The sequence below is a fragment of the Heloderma suspectum genome, chromosome 1 (assembly GCF_057233095.1).
Source record: "Heloderma suspectum isolate Gila_16-S chromosome 1, 16-S_ref, whole genome shotgun sequence".
Taxonomy (NCBI): domain Eukaryota; kingdom Metazoa; phylum Chordata; class Lepidosauria; order Squamata; family Helodermatidae; genus Heloderma; species Heloderma suspectum.
The window spans coordinates 100,821,855-100,834,429 of record NC_139458.1 but is presented as its reverse complement, the minus strand read 5'-3'; the positions used below and the strand labels follow the sequence as shown (position 1 = coordinate 100,834,429).

Here is a 12,575-nt window from a genome sequence, read left to right as displayed (position 1 = left end):
GGACGGAATCAGACTTTTTTGTGTTTCTAAATTTGCACAAATTATCATGTGTGAAAATGCGCAAATTCCTCAGAAATGCACATTGTCATGCTTTAACCGATGGAGGAAATGCTTATTTTTTTGCTGTTTTTTAATTTTGCATATTTTTCAATGACGAAATTTGTGCAAAATTTGGGAAAGTTAGAAAACTGGTCTGCAAGTTTGCAGAAACTGCCCAATAGGGGGACAGCTGCCTGGTCTGCTCCTAAATCCGTGCCTTGGATTCATGAAAATCTGAACTCATTTGGTTCCATTGTAGATTTCTCTGACATCCCTACATAGATCACATCTCCACTAAAATATTTGTCCAGTTGTATACTGATGGTTTGCCCTCTGTTAGGGAACTAGATCCAATAACTGGTTATGATCTTGAATGACCTCTGTGTAGGGTGGCTGTGTGTCCTACTTTACAGAGGACAGTCCTCTCCTTGAAGGTCTGTCAAAGGACAGTCCTCTATTTAAAGCATTGTCCATGTGAAGGGCTGTCCAGTCCAAGTCAGCTTTGAAGGTAAAGCCCCCATAAGAAACCATAGGCAGGGAGAACAGGGGCCTTGAAGTTGCCCAGTTAGCAGCACCTGGTCAGCAGACTGAGCAAACACACAGGTGGTCTTCCCTGCTTTGGTGAGATATATTGTATTTCTATTTAAATTCTAGTAATTATGTATAAATTTGCATTTCTACATATAAATTAACATATGCCATTTTTGTGCAACCCTGTGTCCTCTCTTGTCCTCTTTTGTGGCAGTGCATGTCCTCTTTTTCCGCAATGTGTAATTGGCCACCCTATCTCTGCGGCCAAAGGGATGTTCTATCAACTCTGTTCGATCCAATTTATGGGTGCAATCCTATTGACATAGTTGGAGGAAGCTGAAGTCTGAGGCTGCCAAGTATCCAATGCAGGGTGGCCAAAGCACAGAGGCGATCCTCACCTCTGTGCTCTGGCTGCCCTGCATTTTTGGCTACATGGCTGATTTTGGCTACCTAGCCATGGCTTCAGGGAATGGGAGGGAAGGAGGCTGTGAGGCACATAGGAAGCTGCATAACACGGCTTCCATGATCTCCTCCCCTCCCCTGGGACCAGTCCCTTTTCTCCATCTCCATGCTTCGTTTCCAAGCATGGAGACATAGCTGGTGTGGAGAGAACCATGCTGGCTATGAGGGGGAGTGGATGGGGAGAGTGGTTTCTAGGAAATGCATTCAGAGCCCTGGCTCCAAGCTCGGTTCCCAGAAACTGAAAAATCGTGTGGCCCTCTAGACAGTGTCTAGTGGCTATAGGATTGCTCCCTCCATGAGATTTGACAACCTTCACCCATGTTCTTGTAACCTCCAGGCTTGCATACTGTAATGCCCATTCTGGGGTGTTTCCACTGTAGAGAATTCAGAAGCTACAGCTACTGCAGAAACTGGCTGACCATCTTAGCTTTGGTGGTGCAAACCAGGGGCATATAATACCAGTGCTACAGAAAGGCCCTGTTGATTTGGACCTTTAAAGCACTCCACAGCCAGATGGCCTTAGGAATCAGTTGAGCCCCAACATCCTTAAGATCAGAGATGCGAAACCTGATAGCTGAGAGTGCTAGGACCAAGGCCTTTTCTGTAGTGACTTGAGTTTTGTTGAACTCCTTTCCCAGGGAAAGGACAATACAAAAACAAAATGTCTTTTGGGGAGGCACTTTGATCTTTCTTCTCTTTTATGTTTCTTTTACTATGGCTTTTATTGTTTTTAGCCTCCAAAATTATATATTACCTTTTTATTGTTGACTTTTAATTCAGTTTTAAATAGCCTGTGGTAAATCAATTAAAGAAAAATAGTATGTAACTATTTTTAATAAAGAAATCATCTATAACCAGAATCCTTACAACAACACTGTAAAGTAGATCAGGGCCATATTGCAGATGGGAGTTTGTGGAACAGGGTGAGAAATTATGGCTTTTCTTATGCTATCAAGTTAACTAGTGACTGAAGTAAGATTTCAACTGGAGATTGCCCGATCATGATCTTAATTTTTACTCTCACAATTTGAACTACGAGGTGACAGAGGATGGGCACCATGTTCTGCAATGTCGACCATGAAAGCTAAAATGGCCTTGAGTGCCAATTTTGGTGGAAAGTCCACATATACATTTAATTAATAAAAAAATACATATGTAAATAAAATCAAATGAAGGAATGTTAAAGAAATCCATCTAGGCAGCATTAGGATTATTTTTCATATATAGAGACAATTGCCTCAATTACAGTATACATAGTCCTAGGGTGCTTCCAGACAGAGGGCTCCTAGCTCTAGCAAACAGAAGGCACAGAGCAGCTGTTCTATCTTTTTTTTCCTTAATGGAGTTTCTGCTTTAAGGGAAAATATGGAAGAAGCTGCAAAATAATAATTAAAAATATGTGAGCATCACGACTAGAAGACAACACCATCTGGATCCCCTAGAAACTTCAGTGAATGAGACAAGGCAATGGCACCAAAACACCTAATCTGGAATCACCCTCAGCAATCATTCCAGCACAGTGTTGTTGTTGTTTTTAAAAGTATTTATTTATTATGGGTTGTATCCAATTGGTATCAATCCACTGATAGTGGCACTGGGGTCTGCGGGAGAGGGGAGATTGCCAAAAACTGCCTCCCTTCCTGTTCTATTGATAGAAGTCTCTGCTGGATCAAGGAGCGTTCCATCAGTGGAATGACATCAATAGATGTCACCTACATGTTTATCCTAAGCTTCCTCCAAGGAATTGGACCGCATTTATGGTTCCTACCCTCCCCCTCATTAATCCTTATGAGAACTCTGTGAGGTGAGTAAGGTGGAGAGACAGTGACCCAACACCACCCAGTGAGCTTCATAGGGAATTTGAATCCATGATTCCCTAGTCCAAATCCAATATTCTATCTATGACACTCTTGTATTGTGTTTTTAATAATCTCATGGTAATCTTCCTGGATTTATCAGTAATCATCATCATCATATATCATGAATAACAATAGTCTCTTTTCTTCTTATGAGTAGCAATAGTCTCTTAAATTATTCAGAGACTCTTAACTGTCTCTAAATGGCTAATAAGGCTACGGTTATAAAGCTGTGATGGAAGATGAACAGAAAATATCATACCATACACATAGAAGACCGAAGACCATCCAGTATATTGCACTAAAATCCCAGCCAATGGCATTGCAATGACTGCACCTGCATAGGAACCTGTAAAAGAAGATAGTTATTAATAAAACAGAAATTCTTACTGAGGTGGTATCAGGCCTGAATTTCATAAGATATCAGTTTCTGTCAAATGTTCATTGAATACCAGTTCAAAGTATGAGGAAATCTATGATTTTGCAGGCTTCTGAAGAAAAGTTTTCATTGGACCAAACAATCAAATAAAGGAGACTATCTGGATACATTACAATTCTTAATTGGCTAATATTACCACATGATTAGGACACATAACGTTATCCCCTAACTCAGGAAGAAACCTATCAAATAAAGCAATAGCTAACTTGCACAAATATTTTGGAAACTTCTTTCGGTTCCATCTGGATTATTTTGTCAGTTGGGAATGTATGAGATGTATTAAAATGGCCATCTGAATTTAGTGCCACAGTTTAAATGCTTTAAACATATCACTTCCTTTGCAGCTGTAAATTGCTTTTTGGATACTGGAGAAACACTTAAATTATTGCTTCAGCACCTCAATATTTAATGCAGGCTGACAAATAAATCCAAATGTACTTCTCTGAATCAGACCTCTAACATCAGGGATAAGTTCCACATTTTTGTTCGCAGATTGAGAAGTGTGAGCCTGCTATTCTGAACTCTCTTCAGCGGAAGCAAATCCCACTGCAATCAATAGGTGTGAACATTGCTGATGAACTGGAAGAGAAAAAGAACAGAGAATGCTAGAAAAGGTGAAAATAATGCATTTGAAATATTAAGATGTTACTCACCACAGAAAGAAGTCGTTGCTAGTCTACTTCTCTCTAAAGGAGGTGCCCATTTGCTCCATATTCCATGGCAGGCTGGATAAGTTACACCCTGTGGAGTAAGTTACTCAGTTTATATCTGCTGCAACTAATATAAAATGAAATTGTATCAGGAGTAATCAGTTACAGGGAATAAATCTGAGTTGCATAAAATTTGGGGACATTCATATGTTATGTCATACATCAAGGAGGACATTTATGACTCTATGTGACAAGTGATATCACTTTATTTTATTTTTATTGGTGGGGCAGAATTCCACCCCACCCCACCCCAGAAAAACACTAATTCTATGAATTCAGCACCATGGCTTCCCCTTGCAATGGCTGCGTTGGCACCATTCTTCACTTTGCCTCCTGCTTTTTTTCTCCTTCCTGAATTAGATCACACTCAGTCAAAGATCATTGAGTGAACTGAGTCATACCGTAATGCAATAAATTCTGGCTAAGTGATGATGATGCCACCGAAAGAAAGTAAAGGCAATTGAGAGTACGTAATGTAAAGGGATAGGCAAATGGTCTTAGAATCATAGAATCATAGAATAGTAGGGTTGGGAGGGGCCTGTAAGACCATCGAGTCCAACCCCCTGCTCAGTGCAGGAATCTAAGTCAATGCATCCTTGACAGATGGCTGTCCAGCTTCATCTTGAATGCCTTCGATGTGGGAGAGCCCACTACCTCCCTAGGTTATTGGTTCCATTGTTGTCTTGCTCTAACAGTCAGGAAGTTTTTCCTGATGTTCAGGAGGAATCTGGCTTCCTGTAACTTGAGCCCATTATTCCGTGTCCTGCACTCTGGGCTGGTCAAGAAGAGATCCTGGCCTTCCTCTCTGTGACAACCTTTCAAGCACTTGAAGAGTGCTATGGTTATGCAAAGAGTGCCAGATATCATCAAAGGTGGGGTGGGGGGATTCAGCAGTGCCCACAAAAATTGTGAGTAGTTTCAGGTCAGCTGTAATAATAACAACAGCATTGCCTACATGTCACCAACAAATGTGTGCATTTCTGGCTGTAGTCCTATACATACTAACCTGAGAGCGAGTCCCACTGAACTCAGTAGGACTTACTTCTGAGTAGACATGTATAGGATTGTACTGTGGGTTGTTAAAAATGCATTCTGGGGCAAAGAAAAAGTTATTTGTGTCCCATTCTTTTGAGCAGGCATATTTCAGTGCCAAATTGATACATGGGGTTCATGGAGGACTTTAGTTTAAATTTTTTAAAGTGTCCATAAATGTATGCAACGAATTTCTAAAATCTAGTGACCATTGACATTCACATGTTAACACTGACAATTCATTTTTTGAAGGGTGGATGCTTCCAATCAAAGTTCAGATGATGGTCAACATTCAGTAATGAATCTGAGTTTAAAGACATTCACAAAACCATCATTCATTTAGGATTGTCACCACATACATTGAAACATTGGCAGTCAGCAAATTTTGGACATTCATTGTAATACACACACATGGCTGGGAGTCCAAAATGAGAGGGGGCAACAGGGAAGGAGATGGTGGAGACTCTCTACCATTTTAGCAAAAACTTGGGGCTGTAAACCAGTCCCTTCCCCACATTTTTCCCAAACCTCCAAAACAACTCCAACTGTAGTTGGTGTCCTCTGCTACCAGGTAAGGATAGACGAATACGGCAATGTTAGTTTCCCTAAGTTTCTCATTTTTTCAATCCTAAAGTCAATTTATCTTGAACTTTGAAAATTTCTCCATTTGTAAGTTAGGCTCATCCCAAACTTTGAAATTCTTTTTTTTTAAAGTGTTCATGAAAATGCATAAACATTTTTGTTCATGTTTCTCCTAATCCATGTACTTTTGTATGCATTTTGCCTAATATACACTTTTTTTTACAAGCAATTTTCCTCATAGAATGCATTTTAATTTTTATTTTCTCTAATATACATATCTTTGTATGCCTTTTCTGATTGGAGAACTCCATTGCAAAATGAGGAGAAGTGCAAATTTTGAAGGATTCAATTTCAGTTTGCATACTAGTTCAAAAGTGTGAAATTAAGTAAGTTCACATTAAAATGCAAACTGAATGAATTTCTCCCACATCTCTATTCCCAGGTAGTATTGTTGTTGTTGTTCAGTCGTTAAGTTGTGTCCAACTCTTCATGACCCCATGGACCATAATGGCATGCCAGGCCTTCCTGTCCTGCGCTCTCTCCCGGAGTGTGCTCAAGTCCATATTCATTGCATCAGTGATGCTATCTAGCCATCTCATCCTCTGCTGTCCCCTTCTCCTTTTGCCTTTAATCTTTCCCAGCATCAGGGTCTTTTCCAGTGAGTTTTCTCTCTTCATTAGGTGGCCAAAATATTTGAGCTTCAGCTTCATTATCTGTTCTTCCAATGAGCAGTCAGGGTTGATTTCCTTTAGGATTAACTAATTTGACCTCTTTGCAGTCCAGGGAACTCGTATCCTTAACTGCAAAGGCAACATGCAAGTGGTAGCCTTGACCAGGAATGGGAAGATTAATGGTATTGGCTAAGGACTGTCTCAGACAACACAAGGAGCAGCAACTCTCTCTCTCTCTCTCTCTTTCTCCACCGGTCACTTACAGGCAAGAGGGGAAAGGGGCATGGGTCAGAGGCAGTCCACCATCTGGCATGCAGCCCCCAACCCAAATCCCTACCCCTAATGGTTGTCTAGGGAAGCCAAGCTCCCTTTCCCTTTGAAGTGATGGTGAGGATCTTATTTTATTATTATTATTATTATTATTATTATTGTTGTTGTTGTTGTTGTTGTTGTTGTTGTTGTTATTGTTGTTGTTATGCCTTTCTTACATAATGCTCAAGGTGGCATACTTGGGGTTACCAGTTGGTTTCCCATCCAAGCACTAACCAGATCCAGATCTGCTTAGGCTTAGCTTCTGCAAGATAGCTGCAATAGGTACCCATCTCTCTCTCTCTCTCTCTCTCTCTTTCTTTTAAGGATGTACAGATTTTGTTAAATCCATTCTAGGGATGGCAGAGAATTCCACCATAGATTTCAGTGAGGCCGAATGCACTGGCATCCCCCCGCCCCGCCGCGGATCCCCCCCAGGATAAGACTTACCTGGGGTGGATGTTCTGGACGGCGGTGGCTCCAGAGGCGGCTTCAGCGGTGGCAGCGGCTGGTCTTCCGACCAGCTGCCGCCGCCACCATTTGCAGTCTGGTTTTTTTTTTTTTTTTACATAGATGTGATAAGCTACGTACAGACTTACGTAGCCTATCACGTCTGGTTTTTTTTAAAAAACGCGTATGCAAATGGTGGCGGCTATTTGCGTTCCTTATTTTTCGTCGTCTTAGTCTACGTAAATATTTACATTAGGGATGGCAGAGAATTTCTCCACGAATCTCGGGGAGGCCGAATGCCAACGCATTGGCCCCCCCGAAATTGGCAGTGAAATTCTCCGCCACCCCCCCCGGGATGGGACTTACCTCCCTCAAATGTCCCTCTCGGCGGCGGGTCCTGGCGGCGGTTCGGCGGTGGTTCGGCGAGGGTGGGGGCGGCGGCCAGTCTTCTGACCGGCTGCTGCCGCCACCATTACAAAGTGAATGTTAAAAAAAAAACCCCACACACGTGATAGGCTACATAACGATTTACGTAGCCTATCACGGCTGACTTTGGAAATCTAGCCGTGTTAGGCTACGTAAATCATTACATAGCCTATCATGTGTGTGTTTTTTTTTTTTTAACATTCACTTTTGTATTTCGTGGCCGGGGAGATGGGGCGCTTCTCCCCGGCCTGAATTTCGGCCGGGCGAGGCGGGGCGCCTCCCCCCCGGCCTGAAGTTCGGTGGGAGAACCGACGCGCCTCCCCCCCACCGTGAAGCAAGCTGCAGGACCAGGTAAGTGACTTTCGTACGTCCCTAATTTACATAGGCTAAAACGGTGAATCAAAAACGACCGCAAATAGCGCCCACTACGCTATTTGCGTTCCCCTTTATTTTCGCCATAATAGTCTATGTAAATATTTACGTAGACTAAGACGGCGAAAAATAAGGAATGCAAATGGCGGCCACCATAGCCGCCGCCATTTGCATAAGCATTTTTTTTTTAACCGACGTGAATAGGCTACGTAAGTCTTTACGCAGCCTATCATGGTTGAATACAGGGACGCAAACGGCGGTGGCTACGGCAGCCGCCATTTGTGTCCCTGCTACCCAGCGGCCAGATGTCCAGCTGCTGGCAGAGCCGGCCGGCGGCTCCGCAGAATCCCCGCGGAGCACAGCCGGCCGGGCATGGCTCCAGGGGGAGGGATGAAGCGCCTCCCCCCCATCGAGGATTCCAGGGGGAGGGACGGAGCACCTCCCCCCCACCGCAAAGCAGATTCGCAAAACGGTAAGTAACTTTCGTACATCCCTAATCCATTCTGACTGTGTTTCGCAGATTGCCAGGCGTCTTTTGTTCTGTCATCTGCTCAGAATGTCAGAATCAGATTCTTTTTAGGGATATATAAGAATTTCATTCCGTTTGTGCAAGTGCACATTAGCACAAACACGCATTAGCGTTAGTGCACACCTGTGCAAGAGTGCGCTTGCACTAATGTGCTCTTGCACTATGCATCAGCGCAAGTGAGAATTTGTGGAAATCCCCCACCCCACCCCCCAATAAAAAAACTGGTCTGCAAGTCTGTGGAATCTGTGTGACTTGGAAAAAGCCAGTCCTCTACAGAATCTGCAGATTCATAGCAATCTGAACTCATTTTAATCTATTGCAAATTTCTCCGACATCCTCTGTCTGTCTGTCTTTCTGTCTGTCTAATGTGTATGTGAATGCGTGTTCATCCTGCTTCCAGTGGAGATGGCTGTGGATGCAAATATGTTTTTTTAGGTGGTCTCCAGACTTCTTGTTTTGCACTGGGAACATTCCTCGGCAGCTGCCTATCATTTTCCTAAATAAGCTTATTCCAAAGAGGAAGTACTCCTACTAACCCTGTGAGGCTGTTCCTTTATCCCAGGGGCCAGGCAACCTGTGGCCCTGCAGATGTTTTGGCCTACAACTCCCATCAGCCCTAGCCAATGGTGAAGGATGATAGGAGTTGTAGGCCAAAACACCTAGAGGGCCACAAGTTGCCCATCCCTTCTTTATTGTCATTTTCCTTGTGACTCTCCCAGGGAAGAGTAGTAAACATTTCTTTGCCATCCTATTCTGTCATTACCTTATTTCCTGACCAGCCCTTTCCTAGTTTCAGAATGAATTTCCACCTGTACATTCATATGCACCCATGGTGTGTGTTTCTCCAGGCAAACTTTGCAGGTCATTCATGAGAAAATATGTCATGTCAAGGGAATAATGAGGAACAGCCCTTTCCCCTATTCAAGTTGATAATGTTGAGTTTGTATTTCTTTTCCATACCTCAACAAGACCTTGCAAGATTCTAACAAAGATGACACATCCATAATGCACTCGAGCTGCAGACGGTATTAGCATATTGAGTGTGGACGTCAAGAGTATAGCTGCACCAAATACCCTGTAAGAGAGGGGAAAAAAAGTCACAGATATGGTACTGTTTAATCTATGCCAGAATTCTAGCACACACGTGTGTATGGTGTTCAAAGATTTGTATTTTTATATTTATGCTCTCTGTGAAATGTACCATACATCTATGATATAGGTTCTATACATGCCAAGATGTCTATTTAAAGGGGAAAATTGTGATTTCAGGGTATGCAACCCAGTGTCCTCCAGATATTTTGGACTACAAGTCCCATCAGCCCTGGCCAGCATGGCCAATGACCAGGGATCATGGGAGCTATAGTCCAAAACATCTGGAGGGCACTAGGTTGCCTGATGTGGGTTACAGAAAGTTATTATAAAATAATTCTGCACACACAAACTCCATCTCTATATGGAAACAAATAATATCTTCACTAGAAAAACCGCTGCACAATTCATATTTCTCTGAGTGGGGAAAAGTTCAGGGACAATGTGGCAAGGTTTAGTTTCTTTTTCATGAGAGCACACTAGTGATTTATGGTGCCTTTGTAATGTTTAAGAACATAAGAAGAGCCCTGCTGGATCAGACCAAGGGTCCATCTAGTCCAGCATTCTGTGAACACAGTGGCCAACCAGCTGTCGACCACGAACTTACACACAGGGCATGAGTGCAACAGCATCCTCCCACCCATGTTCCCCAGCAACTGGTGTACATAGTCATACAGCCTCTGATCCTGGAGATAGCACATAGCCATCAGGACTAGCAGCCACTGAGAGCCTTCTCCTCCAGGAATTTGTCTAACCCCCTTTTAAAGCCATCCAAATTGGTGGCCAACACTAAATCTTGTGGTAAACTAAAGTAAATGTTTACAGTGCAATCTTATATATGTCTACTCAGAAGAGCTCCACTGTATTTAGTGGGGCTTACTCCTTAGTAAGTGTGTTTAGGATTGCAGCTTCACAAATAGTCAAGCACAGACTATTGGAAGCAAGCAGACTCCTAAAAAGAGCAGCAGAAATATTTCTTGTCCAGCTTTCAGGACAGGAGCTCTCCCAAGATGGCATACAAGAACAAAACACGTAATAAAAACCAATGTGGCAATAGAAACAGAAAAAAACACCATAAAACTGTAAAAACACAATAAAAACAGCAACTGTGGCAAACATTCTTAAAAACACCAAAAACCAGCATAAAATAAAACAGATAACTGCAGTTACAACCCAGTCCGATAACACATAATCAGGGTAAAGTAGTAAGTTTTCAGGGCCAAAAGCCTGCAATGATGGGGCCTGGAGGGGATGGCAATTTATTCCAGAGGTGTGGGGCCACTGAGGAAAAGGTCCTCTCTCGTGCGGATGCCCACCTAACTGCTCTCACAGGTGGGCAAATTAGAAGGGCCTCTCTTGCAGATTTTAAAGTGCAGGCAGGCTTATATGGGTGAAAGCGGTCCTTCAAGTAATTTGGTCCCAACCCATTTAAGGTTTTAAAGGTCAAACCCAGCACTTTAATTTGGGCTTAGAAACACACTGGTAACCAGTGCAGCTGGCACAGTATAGGCATTATATGAACAAATCACCTCACCCCCACCAACAGTTGGGCAGCTGCAGTTAAAGTTTTTGGACCACCTTCAACGGCAGCCCCATGTACAGTGCATTACAGTAGTCCAGCCTGGACATCACTAGTTGCATGGATAACCATGGCAAGTTCCATCCTCTCCAGATAGACCACAGCTGGCATACCAGCTTAAGCAGGTAAAATGCACTCCTGGACACCACAGCCACTTTGGCTTCCCCTGTTAGTGCAGAGTCCAGGATTATGCATTTGGTCTTTCAAGGTGTGTGTGTTTGTGGGGGGGGGGGTGCAACCCCATCTAAAACCAGTTATAAACTGCCATCCAAAGTAGTTGGTTTCCCAATCCACAGTAACTCCAACATTTCTAAATTAAGTTACAGCTTCTTTACCCTCATTCACCTCAAAACATATACTGGGTCATGAGTTCAACAACCTCCCTGGGATGAGTAGATGGAAATAAGAGCTACAACTGAGTATCATCTGCATACTGATGACACTTCAGCACAAACCTGCTGATGACTTCCCTCAGCAGTTTCATGGAAATGTTAAAAAACATGGGGGACAGGATGGAACTTTGCTGCACCCCACAGACTAATGGTCATGGGTGGAACAAAAGTCCCCCAGCACTACCTTCTGAGATCGCTCCTCCAGGAAGGACTGGAACCACTTTAGAAACAAGCCTCCCAAGCCCAATCCAGATAAATGATCCAGAAGCATAATGGTTCATGATATCAAAAGCTGCTGAGAGGTTCAGAAGATTCAGTAGGGTTGCACTCCCCCAATCCATTCCCCAACATAAGTCATTAACCAGGGCAACCAAGGCTGTTTCTGTCCCATAACTAGGGATGTACAAAAGTAATTTACCTTTTCGACGGGTGATATTCACAGTGGGGGGGAGGCGCTCCATCCCTCCCCCTGGAATTCTCTCCAGCCGGCTCCGCTCCACCGAGATTCTGCAGAGCCGCTGGCCAGGGCTGCCTGCAGCCGGACATCCGGCTGCTGGGCAGCCTGCAGGGACGCAAATGGCGGCTGCCGTAGCCGCCACCATTTGCGTCCCTGTATTTTGCCTTGATAGGCTATGTAAATATTTACGTAGCCTATCACGGCAAAAAACCTCACAACAACAGCGGATGCAAATGGTGGCGGCTACGGCAGCCACCATTTCCGTTCCCTTTTTTTCCGCCATTTTAGCCTAGGTAAATATTTATGTAGGCTATTACGGCAAAAAAAAGAAAAAGGGAATGCAAATGGCGTAGTGGCCCTGCAGAAGCCGTGATAGGCTACGTAAGTATTTATGTAGCCTATCACGGCTATATGGAAGAAGCAAATGGTGGCCACAGACGCGGCCGCCATTCGCAAGTCAGCGTGGACGGCAGCAGGTAGGTGCTCCGTTCCGGGCCCATTTCGTGGGGTGGGGGGCTTCATTCCGTCATGAATTTTGGGGGGCCGAATGCACTGGCATTTGGCCTCACCAAGATCAGTGGTAGAATTCTCTGACATCCCTACCCATAACTACGTCTGAAGCCTCATTGGAATCTAAGTAATCATCCAAC

General features: G+C 43.7%; 1 protein-coding gene across 1 annotated transcript in view; it reads right to left on the bottom strand.

The window, feature by feature from the left end:
- Nucleotides 1-12,575, bottom strand: part of SLC17A6 (solute carrier family 17 member 6) — a 69,764-nt gene that overhangs the window by 16,376 nt on the left and 40,813 nt on the right. The window contains exons 4-6 of the mRNA XM_084828116.1: nt 9,369-9,483; nt 3,981-4,068; nt 3,151-3,237 (exon numbers count right to left, since the gene is read on the bottom strand). Coding sequence (XP_084684242.1) covers nt 3,151-3,237; nt 3,981-4,068; nt 9,369-9,483 — 290 coding nt within the window. The remainder of the gene's footprint in view (nt 1-3,150; nt 3,238-3,980; nt 4,069-9,368; nt 9,484-12,575) is intronic.